This window comes from Pipistrellus hanaki, assembly GCF_964339955.1.
Source record: "Pipistrellus hanaki genome assembly, chromosome: 1".
Taxonomy (NCBI): domain Eukaryota; kingdom Metazoa; phylum Chordata; class Mammalia; order Chiroptera; family Vespertilionidae; genus Pipistrellus; species Pipistrellus hanaki.
In genome coordinates, this window is record NC_140503.1 from 22,211,438 (window position 1) to 22,223,446 (window position 12,009).

General features: G+C 44.9%; 1 protein-coding gene across 2 annotated transcripts in view; it reads left to right on the forward strand.

The window, feature by feature from the left end:
• The window catches only part of HEATR4 (HEAT repeat containing 4), a 65,931-nt gene that overhangs the window by 27,717 nt on the left and 26,205 nt on the right, over positions 1 to 12,009 (forward strand). For both annotated transcript variants that reach the window (XM_084892655.1, XM_084892654.1), the window contains exons 4-7: positions 520 to 660; positions 6,375 to 6,575; positions 7,685 to 7,828; positions 11,010 to 11,189. In XM_084892655.1, coding sequence (XP_084748781.1) covers positions 520 to 660; positions 6,375 to 6,575; positions 7,685 to 7,828; positions 11,010 to 11,189 — 666 coding nt within the window. The remainder of the gene's footprint in view (positions 1 to 519; positions 661 to 6,374; positions 6,576 to 7,684; positions 7,829 to 11,009; positions 11,190 to 12,009) is intronic.

The following is a 12,009-nucleotide window of genomic DNA, read 5'->3' on the forward strand; positions in this document are numbered from 1 at the left end:
CTTTGGAGTCAGGCAGATCCGAGGTTAAGTCCTGGATTAATCCTTTCCTCCTAACCTTCAGCAAATGATAGTCTCTCTGAGCCTCATGTGCCTCGTGTGTAAAACAACATTAACAAAAATGCACTTCATGTAATCCGGAGACAGGAAAGCATTTTGTAATGCTCCTTGCCCAATGCCCAGCCAAGCTGTTCATCCTTCCTACTCCCACCTTGTTCCTCAATTGATCTAGACTCAACGCATTCCTAAAGTGCTTAAGAAAAAGCATTCATGACCAAGAAGAGATGACGTAGGTGGCCCTTCATCAGCATCTAGCTTTTCCTAGTGAGACAGGCTCTGCCTTCCTTCCAGGCCTCACCGAGCATGGCAGCCAGGCGTCCCTGGGGCTTGGGGGAGGGTAAGACGAAACTGGATCTGGTCCAGGTGACTAAAGCCCGGAAGGGTGAGATGGGAGGTGCTGGGAACTCATTATTTCTTTTTTGTTTTTTGTATTTGACTCATCATTTCTTTATCTGTTCATAGATAAAGTCCAGATCGTCCACAAGATTGGTGCACAGAGAGACCTAATTTTCCTGGAGAACCTCAACCGGTACCAGAAGCAGCTAACCAAGGTCTTCCCTGAAACCCCAGAAAGGTGGTCTTCCCAGCCAGTTCCTGAAGCACGTAAGCAGGAAGCTGGTGATGGGCATAAAGATGGCAGTGTGGCCATTTCCTTTCTTTTAAAAATTCTCACCAAGGATATGTTCTTATTGATCTGAGAGAGGGAGAGAGAGAGAGAGAGAGAGAGAGAGAGAGAGAGAGAGAGAGAGAGAGACATTAATGGGTTGCTCCTCTTCCCCCAACTCCCTGTTTGTGTCCCACCCAGGGTTTGAGCCTGGCGTAGGGGACAATGCTCCAAACAACTGAGCCACACTGCCTCAGGCACCATTTCTTTAAGATCCCTGTTTCAAAGGGCAGGGCACCACCAGCATCGAGGAGAGTCTCTTCCTACCAACTAAAAACCATCTCCCTGCCCTGGCCATTGGCTGGGCATCACCACCCCGTGCCCGGAAGGGATGACGGTTAGATTCTCCGTCAGGGCGCATGCCCAGCCAATCAATTTGCTTTCACATTGATGTTTCTCTCTTTCTCTCAATAAAAAATCTTTTCTTAAAAATCTTCTCATAAAATAGTAACTATAGCTCGGAAGAGGTTTTGTGAAGCATCCATTCAGTTGAAGTAAAATAAAACTTAGGTGTAATGAGTGCCAGTAATTAACAGTAAGGCAGATCCCATCTTAATGTTTCCGGGGCATGTTTATCAGACCCCTGATTGAGTACTCTGCTCTTTTCCGTTGGGCTGGCTCTACCCTCCCACTCCATTCTCAGGCCAATACCTGCCTCTCAGGCCATAGCATCATCCTCTACCAGTACATCATTCTTGATTATGTAAGACAGATAAGGGAAGGAAAAGAGCCAAGAAATGAGCTAACAAAACAAAAAGTGTCCATCCCCCTAGAGACTATGTATCCATTTCCCATGATTCTTTTCTTTGCAGTGTCACGGTTGAGGTGGGCCCCTCATGTGCAGAAACTAGTAGCACCAGTGACCCGTTCTTTTTCCCCCGCCAGCCCCTAAACCTCTGTCTCTAGTGCTGCCTGGCTAGCTATCAGTCATTAGAGTAGAGATGCTACTGATGGTGGTATGCATAGCTTCCCCAATACCCACACCCCCTCCTTCCTTGTTGAGGAGCACTATTATAAAGCAGTGAAGAAAGCACCCCTGCAGAGCCTTGGGTTAGATTTTGGCAAGTCACCTTCTGGAGTTTTAATTGCTTCTTTAAAATTAAGACACTAGCTCTAGCCAGTTTGGCTCAGTGGATAGAGTGTCAGCCTACGGACTGAAGGGTCCCAGGTTCCATTCTGATCAAGGGCACATGCCCAGGTTGCGGGCTCAATCCCCAGTGAGGGTATGCAGAAGGCAGCCGATTGATGTTTCTATCTTTCTCTCCCTCTTCTTTCTTCTCTGAAATGAATAAAAATATATTTAAAAAATAAAAATAAAATAAAACTTCTCTTTAAAAAAAATAAAAATAAAACTGAGACACTAGCCCTAGCCAGTTTGGCTCAGTGGATAGAGTGTCAGCCTATGGATGGAAGGGTCCCAGGTTTAATTCTGGTCAAGGGCACATGCTGGGGTTATGGGCTCAGTTCCCAGAAGGGGACATGCAGAGGCAGCCAATCAATGATTCTCTCTCGTCATTGATGTTTCTATCTCTCTCTCCCCTCTTTTCCTCTCTGATATATATATATATATATATATATATATATATATATATATATATACACTAAGCCACTAATAATTCCTATAGCAAGGCACTTTTGTGATACTTTTTGATTCTTAGGTGACTTTGTGAATATGTTTTATAAACCATTAAGTGCTGTGCAAACTCAAGGCACTATTGTTAGTATACTACCTTCCCCACAAGCCAGCTCTGTTCCGCATGTCCTCTGCTCTGAGAAAAGGCAGACCCACAGAGACTAAGTTGATCAGTGGTTGCTGGGTGATAGTTGCACAACTCTGCAAATATATTAAAATAACACTGAATTATATATACTTTAAGAGGATGGAATTTACAGGATGTAAATTCTACCTTAATGAAGCTATTATTATTATTATTTTAAAATATATTTTATTGATTTTTTACAGAGAGGAAGGGAAAGGGTTAGAGAGTTAGAAACATCGATGAGCCAAAACCAGTTTGGCTCAGTGGATAGAGCGTCAGTCAGCCTGTGGACTGAAAGGTCCCAGGTTCGATTCCGGTCAAGGGCATGTACCTTGGTTGCGGGCACATTCCCAATAGGGGGTGTGCAGGAGGCAGCTGGTCGATGTTTCTAACTCTATCCCTCTCCCTTCCTCTCTGTAAAAAATCAATAAAATATATTTTAAAAAAAGAAAAGAAAAAGAAAGAAACATTGATGAGAGAGAAACATCAATCAGCTGCCTCCTGCACACTGCACACTCCCCACTAGGGATGTGCCCACAACCAAGGTACATGGTCTTGATCGGAATCAAACCTGGGACCCTTCAGTCCACAGGCTGACACTCTATCCACTGAGCCAAAAAACGGTTAGGGCTTATTATTATTATTTTTTTAATCCTCTGAGGATCCTGCTGCATTCACAGAAACTTCACGACCTATCTCGCTTGCTTCTTAGCCACCTTATCCCCAACAGAGCTGGATACCCACCTTTCCCCTCAGAACACAGAACATTTAATGAGCTGGTGCTGTAGGTTTTTGACATCAAATCTCTTTTTAAAACAGTATTAGAAATTGATCTGAGGAAAGTAAAGTCAGAATAATATATATATATATATATATATATATATATATATATATATATATATATATCTTCTTACAACTATTTTATTCACCATCTCATCTCAGGAAATACTGGATATGAAATAACCTGGAAATAATAAAAAAAACTTCCTGAGGTTAGATGTGTGTAGATTCCCCCCTTCCCCCTTTTGATTGAATTGAAAAACTTAGATGGTGATTCCCTTAAAATTATTAGAATTCTTAAGATATAAACTGTACAACCCTAGCCGGTTTGCTCAGTGGATACAGAATCGGCCTCAGGACTGAAGGGTACCAGGTTCGATTCAGGTCAAGGCCACATGCCTGGGTGGCGGGCTGGATTCCCAGTAGGGGGTGTGCAGGAGGCAGCTGATCAGTGTGATTCTCTCATTATTGCTGTTTCTATCCCTCCCTCTCCCTTCCTCTTTGAAATCAATAAACATATCTATAATAATAAAAGCAAAATATGCTAATTAGACCAGACAGCTGAACGATTTTCTGGACATCCTTCTGGATGAAGCCGGGCCTGTGAGGGCCGAGGCAGCCACCATGGCTGCGAGGGCCAAGCCCTTTGCACGAGTTTTGTGCATTGGGCCTCTAGTATTTTTTTTAAAAGAAAGAAAGAAAGTGTACAGTGGACCGAAAACTCTCTTAGTGTGCCTAGATCATCATGGTTCCTGTATACCAAGCACAGGTTTACAGTGCGCGTCACAAAGACACCATCTGTTTCTGCCAAGTAGGTGTACTGCGCCTTTTCTCCCATAGACAATCCGAGGGTTGTTTCCGTGTATGCTCCCTTTAGGTGACTTCGGAGGCGGAAGGTGGCTAGTGGGTGTATTTCTACCTGCCTAGAACTCAAGGGCTGGCAGTAAAATAAATGTTGGTAGTTGTACATGTTTATTCTCTTAGAGTTTAACTGGCAGAGATTTAAGACGCTCTGACCACATCGGTTTTAACTCCCTGGGCAGGGGCATACAGGAGGAGCGGCTACTCACTTCCAGGAAAAGGTTTTAAGAAGGCTGAGAGAAGTGGGGGTATGTCATGTGGCGAAGGATCTATTCCCTGGGAGCTGACCTGTCTGGAGCTGGTTCTGTGGCTTCTGGCTGAGCACACCCTACACTGCAGAGGAAGGAAGCCCTGAACTCAGGGTGACTGAGTTCCCCCAGCGTGATCAGCTGGGTGAGCGCCATTTTTAGGGTATGGCCTATACGAGCATCTGAGCTAAACTGCCCTGGAGTCTCACAGGTCTCTTTTTACGTTAGAAGAAAGAAGTGGCATTGCCCTCCTTACTCAAAGAAAAGAATTGATTCAGAGCACATCTAAACACGTTGGAGTTGGAATGAACTCTGGAAAAACAGAAACTGCTGACAGTGACAGGTTAGAACATGAAACTGAGAAGCAATGTGGCAAATAATGAAATTAGTAGTCTGGAAAGGTTTTGTTTTCCTTTTAAAATATATTTTTATTGATTTCAGAGAGAAAGGGAGAGGGAGAGATAGAAACATCAATAATGAGAGAGAATCATTGGTTGGCTGCCACCTGCACACCCTGACTGGGGATCGAGCCTGCAATCCAGATATGTGCTCTGACTTGGAATCAAACCGTGATTTCTTGGTTCATAGGTTGATGCTCAACCACTGAGCTATGTTGGCTGGGCCAGAAATGTTTTTATCTGTTTTGCCTTCTCTACACAACTACTCCTCTGAGAAAGACGCTTTCTGAATCTCATATCATGGATCACGTAAAGTCTAGAAAAATATAACAGCTATAACTATTTTTATATATCAGCTATACTTATATAATACTAGAGGCCCGGTGCACAAAATTCATGCACTCAGGGCGGGAGGGGGATATCCCTGAGTCCAGCTTGGGCCCTCTCTCAGTCCGGGAGCCCTTGGGGGATGTCCGACTACTGGGGGGCAGGCCTAAGCCGTCAGTCGGACATCCTTAGCACTGCCAAGGAAGTGGGAGAGGCTCCTGCCACCACTACTGCCCTCGCCAGTTGTGAGCCTGGCTTCTGGCTGAGCAGTGCCTGCATTGAGCGCCTGCCCCCCGGTGGTCAGTGCACATCATAGCAACTGGTTATTCCACCATTTGGTCAATGTGCATATTAGCCTTTTATTATATAGGATTTTCTTCTGTTCTCAAAGTTCCAACTGTTATTTGTCATAATTAGGAAAAATTCTGAGATGCTAAAATCTTTAAAGTGTAGCAGCTTGCAGGACCATTCTTACTCCCAAATTAAAAGCATTAAAAGAACACTTAGCCAAAACTGGTTTGGCTCAGTGGATCGAGCATCAGCCTGCGGACTGGAAGGTCCCAAGTTTGATTCCAGTCAAGGGCATGTACCTTGGTTGTGAGCACATCCCCGGTAGGGGGTGTGCAAGAGACAGCTGATCGATGATTCTCTCTCATCGATGTTTCTAACTCTCTCTCTCTCTCCCTTCCTCTCTGTAAAAAATCAATAAAAAACATTTTTTAAAAAAGAACACTTAAACTAGGAATTAATGGCCCATTGTACTCTAAATTGTAATATATCAAATATCGAATTTTAGGAGCAAAGCCTTTTATATCTATAATTATAAAATCCCAGTGGCCCTAATGCCATAACGACCAAAGACCGGCGTGGGTGGGTGGGTGGGCGGCGAGGAGCGTGCAGGTGGGCGGAGCTGCGCACAGCGAGGCACAGGCGGGTTGGCAGGGCTGTAATCGCTGCGGGTGGGCGGGAATGCACAGGTAGACAGGGCCCTGCAATTTTGTGCTCTGGGCTTCTATTATAAACATATGTATGTGCCTAAAGATTTATTAGACTTACAGAAAGGTTTGTAAATAGCTCAGCTTTCCTCCCCCACCAGCGTGGCTTTCTCACGTCTGCAGTCACAGCTCCCTGTGGGATTTGCACTCAGTTCCCTTTATCTAACCACAAGGACGTTTGCTCTTGAGGATATTGTTTTGCCTTGGTCTCAGTCAGGAGTAGGAGTGAGATGCTGCTGGAACACAGGGCCGAGGGCAGCACCTCACACTGGCACCCCGCACAGCTTGTAGGCCCGTGAAAGGAGCCCCGCGCTGGGCCGCTTTGCCCACCCCGGCCAAGGATCTGCTGATGCAGGGGGGTGAGGACGTGACCAGTAAGACCAAGAAAATGAAGGTGCAGGCGGACTTCCTGAAGGAGGATGTGCCCTGGAAACTGCTGGTCCTGCTGAGGATGCTGCAGGAATGGAGGGCGGCCTGGGCTCTGAGTGAGTGGACGGCCGGGGGCGGGGCGGGGACATGAAGAGGTGTCAGTATGCATTTGTTGGGGAGGAGGCTCTCACCTTGGACTAGTGCTCCTCAGTCTTTGAAAATCCATCCCTGTCCAAGAAATGGAAATGTAGTGATCAAAAACCCCCAAGAAACGCTTATAGCTATTTTATTCGCACGGTAGTTGTCTGTGGTATAAACCACCTCCTCCAAAACTCATTCTTGGAGTTGGGGTTATCCTATATCTACTTTGCCCTCAGAGATATGGGAGCAGACGTCTGAGTGCCTGGGGCAGAGCAGCGCCTAGCAAGGACTGTTGAAAGCTATAAGATCTGAGGACGCAAGGGCTGCTGTCTTTCAGAACCTGAGAAACTAATTTAGCTAGGGCAGGAAGAAGAGAGGTGGCCCATTTCATAAACCGGATCAGATAAGCGTAAAAGAGTTGAAAAAGAGATGCTAAGTAAAAGCCACTTATCAGGGAGCAACCACAAATGGGGGGGAGCACTGAGATCAAAGCTTGATACCCACAAAGAGAGCTGTTAGCGATCACATGAGAATGACCTTGAAAGGAAACCTCATGATTCCATGCCAGGCATTTTGCTCAACGTTGTCTAGTTAACTCAGGTACTATTCAGCCACTCAACGTGGTAGATCCCAGTATCATTCCCATTTCACAGATGGAAAATCTCAGGCTCAGACAGGTTACGTAATGTATCCAAGGTCACACAGCTAATAACTGTGATTCCAAAACAGGTATGTCTGATAACAAAGTGCCCTTAACCGCCATGTTTTATGGCCCCTTTTATTTTCCAGACGGTTAACAACGAAGCTGTTTAAGCAGAGAGAGACAGGCTATAGGATGAGATTGGGGGTGGGGGGAAGGTGTTTGGGACTGAACCAGAGAGTATATGGATCCTCAGAGAAATAACTTCCCTAAGGATCCCATCTCTGAGGCCCTTTATTTTTCTGCGCTAGTGTTTTGCTTGAATTGTCCTGGGGGAGGGGGAAAGAGCGAGGGGGGAGAGGGCTTCTTGTCACCTGCCTGCAGCAGTCCAGCGTCTAACCCTGGCCAGGTGGTTCTCTTCTCATTCCCCTCCCTGTGTCACAGTCATCGAGTGGCGCCACAAGACGATAGAGGGTCTGCTGCGGAGCTTGGTGGACATGCACGATGACATTCGGATCCAAGCCATCGCCACGTGTGCCACGGCAGCTTTAGAACGGCCCCGGATTGCCAGGGCGCAGGAGGACCCAGGTGAGAGCCGCGGGACTGCTCGCGGACACGGTCTGCGGGTTTCCCCTGCTCTCCGGAAGCAGATGCGCCCGCGGAACCCTTTGTAAGCCACAGTGGCGTGAAGCGAAGCGTCATCTCCCCCTTTCTGCCAGTTCGAACGTGCCGCCTCGTTTTCCTGGAAGTCGTTAGGATGGTAACGGCATGTTTTAAGTGCGAAAATCCTCTTCAGTTTTCTTTCCAAAACAGGTTTAACAAGACACAGGACCCAACGTTGGAAACTACACTGAGTGGCCAGATTATGATGGTTGTTATAAGAGATACTCACTCCAGTGACCATACAGTGTCTGTCCTATATAATAAAAGGCTAATATGCAAATTGTCCCCTCGACCAGGAGTTCAACCAGCAGGCAGGCTGGCCAACTGCCCATGACCCCTCCCTGTGGCCAGGCTGGCCGGACCCCACCCATGCAGGAATTCATGCACCGGGCCTCTAATATATATACACTGAGTGGCCAGATTATTATGTGTTCAGAGATCATCATAATCTGACCACTCAGTTTATAAATGCCATTGAAAGGACATAAAACCAATGGACACTGGTCCCTCAAGTCCCCTCTCAGATATCACCTTTTATGCGAAGCCTGGGCTGACACTTTTTCTTCTCTGCTGCAGGTTAGCATCCTAATATCATTCCAGTCCTAATATGTATCTGTCATAATTTGTCTGTGTGCTTTTCTGCTATCACTAGCAGGCAAGGGACTCTTTCAGGGCAGGGACTATTTTGGCTCTACAAAACTGCCAGGTTTTTAAAGTTTCATTCCATTTATATCCTGTCTATTGAGTTCCAGATATGGATTTTTTTTTTCTTTCTTCAAATTTCTTGCTTCCTCTCCTGGAAGGCTCTTCTCTCTTCATCTGATTAATTTCTATACTTGCCCTTCAACTTTCAGCTAAGGTGTCACCTCCTCTGAGGAGTCTTCCCTGCCCCATCACCCAGACTTGGTTTGGTGTCCCTGCTAGTCATGTGTCCACACACATACATTTTTTATTATAATTGCTTATTTCCTTGGGTATTAAATGGGATGGTATATTCTCAGTGCCTGTCACATAGAGAAAACCTTCAATAAACAGCAACATATATCATAATCTTATCCCCAAATTTTCCACATACATACAAACATCTTTTTAAAAATATGTATTTTATTGATTTTTCAGAGAGGAAGGGAGAAGGATAGTTAGAAACATCGATCAGCTGCCTCCTGCACACCCCACACTGGGGGTGTGTCCGCAACCAAGGTACATGCCCTTGACCGGAATCGAACCTGGGACTTTTCAGTCCGCAGGCCAATGCTCTATCCACTAAGCCAAACTGGTTTCGGCCATACAAACATCTTTTTTTTTTTTTTTTTTTTTAATATATTTTTATTGATTTTGTACAGAGAGGAAGGGAGAGAGATAGTTAGAAACATCGATGAGAGAGAGTCATCGATCAGCTGCCTCTTGCACACCCCCTACTGGGGATGTGCCCGCAACCAAGGTACATGCCCTTGACCGGAATCGAACCCGGGACCCTTCAGTTCCCAAGCTGACGCTCTATCCATTGAGCCAAACCGGTTTCGGCCATACAAACATCTTTATCTCCCGCCAGAACTATGCCTTTCATGTGATCCCTTTCACGTGTCCTAGGTGTCCAGATTTTGTTTTTGTTTCCTCCCCACACCTTCCCAAAGAAAATGATCTTCTCATTATTTCTTGAAATAACCCGTTGTTTCTACCGTTTCCCCGAAAATAAGACAGTGTCTTATATTAATTTTTTCTCCCAAAGTTGCGCTAGGTCTTATTTTCAGGGGATGTCTTATCTTTCCATGCGCTAGGTCTTATTTTCGAAGGATGTCTTATTTTTGGGGAAACAGTATTCCCCTGAACTATGTATTTTCCATCTAGGTCATTCTTAACAGTTGGCATACCGGATTGTAGCGGTAGTACAAAGGACAGATTAGAAGTCCTAAAACCTTAGTCACAGGTCCAGCTTTTCCGAGTTTCAAATTCCTTATCTATAAAGTGAGGGTAGTTGTGAACAAAAGGTTAATAAAATCCTTCCCCTTATACTTGAGAATTTGAGTTTTAATTAAATGCATACCTGTCACTCTGCTAACCTGATAAGGACAGGAACTATCTTTATAGGCAATGTTGCTTATGATAGAAATGAACCCTGACTGATTAGTTACATTTGGACTGGGAAGAACTATAAATGAAATGTAAATCTGTCAAGGGGCACCATTCTTTAGGTTTCCATGAATGCTGGGGCTTATATAACAGCATTCCCTTGCAGGGGTCTTCAAACTACGGCCCGCGGGCCACATGCAGCCCCCAGGGGAGTCTGATCCTGCCCGCCAGGTTTTTTGGGCAGTGAGCGCAGCCAAGGTGTTACAGTAGGGATTAGTAGTTCATATAGTCCGGCCCTCCAGCTCTCTGAGGGACCGTGATCTGGCCCCCACTTTAAAAAGTTTGAGGACCCCTGCCCTTTAGGGACCCCAAGACTGTATCTACAGAGTTGTTATAAGAGATACTCCAGTGAAACGTAAGACCATAGACCTGAGGTGTCTCCAGAGGGATCCGTGGAATGCTATACAAACCACCTCACAGACTCTGGCACACTGTTGGCACACTGAGCTCCCATCCTATACCCTTGGGAAGTCTGGCACTATGTGACTTATAATAGTTTTGTGAGTCTGTTTGTTAAACATACACATATTTCAGATCTGCCGTAAATTCTGCCTTGTCCACTTCAATAAAGGTTGGAAGAACGAATGAGATGAATAGAAAACACCATATAGATGGCAAAGCACTACCTAAATGTAATTGCTATTATTATTATTAAAAATAATATGAAAGTACAAAATGTAATGTAAAAACACAAAAATATATAGGGTAAACAGGTTGATTTTTATCACTAAAACTAATGGCAAGTGACCATAGCCTAGCTGGAAACATTCTTCTTTGGCTTGAATATAGCTTCTTCCAGGCCAGATGATAAAGGGTGGAACTGGCATACCCAGCACAGAAGTGAGTCATAAAATCCTGCCCATTGTAGGGGCCCAGCTAACCTCTAATTGTATTACCTGCAACGGGTATGTGGCTCTGGGAAGGAAGCTGTGTTTCAGAGAAATGCAAAGGGGCTAGCACTCTCTTTTGATCACAGACAAGAAGACTGTGGAAGCCCCATCAATCCAGGACTTGCCAGAGGTCCTACTCCCGCCTCTGGAGGCTGCTCTTGGTGACCAGAATTTCAATGTGCAGATGGCGGCAGCAGTGTGCCAATATGCCATACAGTCACATAATCCCCTTGCCCGGGAGATCATGCATACTGCCCTTATGAAAGGTGAGGAACTCTCTGTTTCTTCTGACCTGGGAATATGGGGTAAAGAGAAGAGATATCTTACCATTAGAGCTACTCCATTTGTCCTCTCCACTGTCATGTCTGTGATGGCTACTGTATTGGATTTCAGTTCGTCTTAGAACATAGAAAACGTAGTTCTTCCTAGGTACTTTGACAAAGTAGGTACACTGCCACCTAGTGGTGTTTCATAGATGCGTTTGACCAGAAACCATGCCCTTTCACACAACTGGATTTTGTTTTAATTGAAAATGTGATGTAACAATATTTAAGAATACCTTCTGAAAATTAAAAATCACTTGAACACATCATGCTTCCATTTGTGCACATTAACTTATAGGTATTGTCCACATGCATCGTGGAGTAGTAATACAGCAAAAAGTAGTAATACAGGGAAGAGATCTCTACTACGTAACAGAAACCTTCATCTGTAGAAAAGTAGGAGTGGTAGAGGAGGCAGTACCTTAGAACTTGAAATTCATTGCAGCTGGGGAAAACTTAACTTTTGAGGTTAAGATTTTTCAGTCTTGCCGAAACCGGTTTGGCTCAATGGATAGAGCGTCGGCTTGGGGATTGAAAGGTCCCGGGTTCGATTCCAGTGAAGGGCATGTACTTTGGTTGCGGGCATATCCCCACTAGGGGGTGTGCAAGAAGCAGCTGATCGATGACTCTCTCTCATCGATGTTTCTAACTCTCTATCTCTCTTCCTTCCTCTCTGTACAAAATCAATTATATATATATATATATATATATATATATATATATATATATATATATATATAAAAGATTTTTCAGTCTAGCCCTG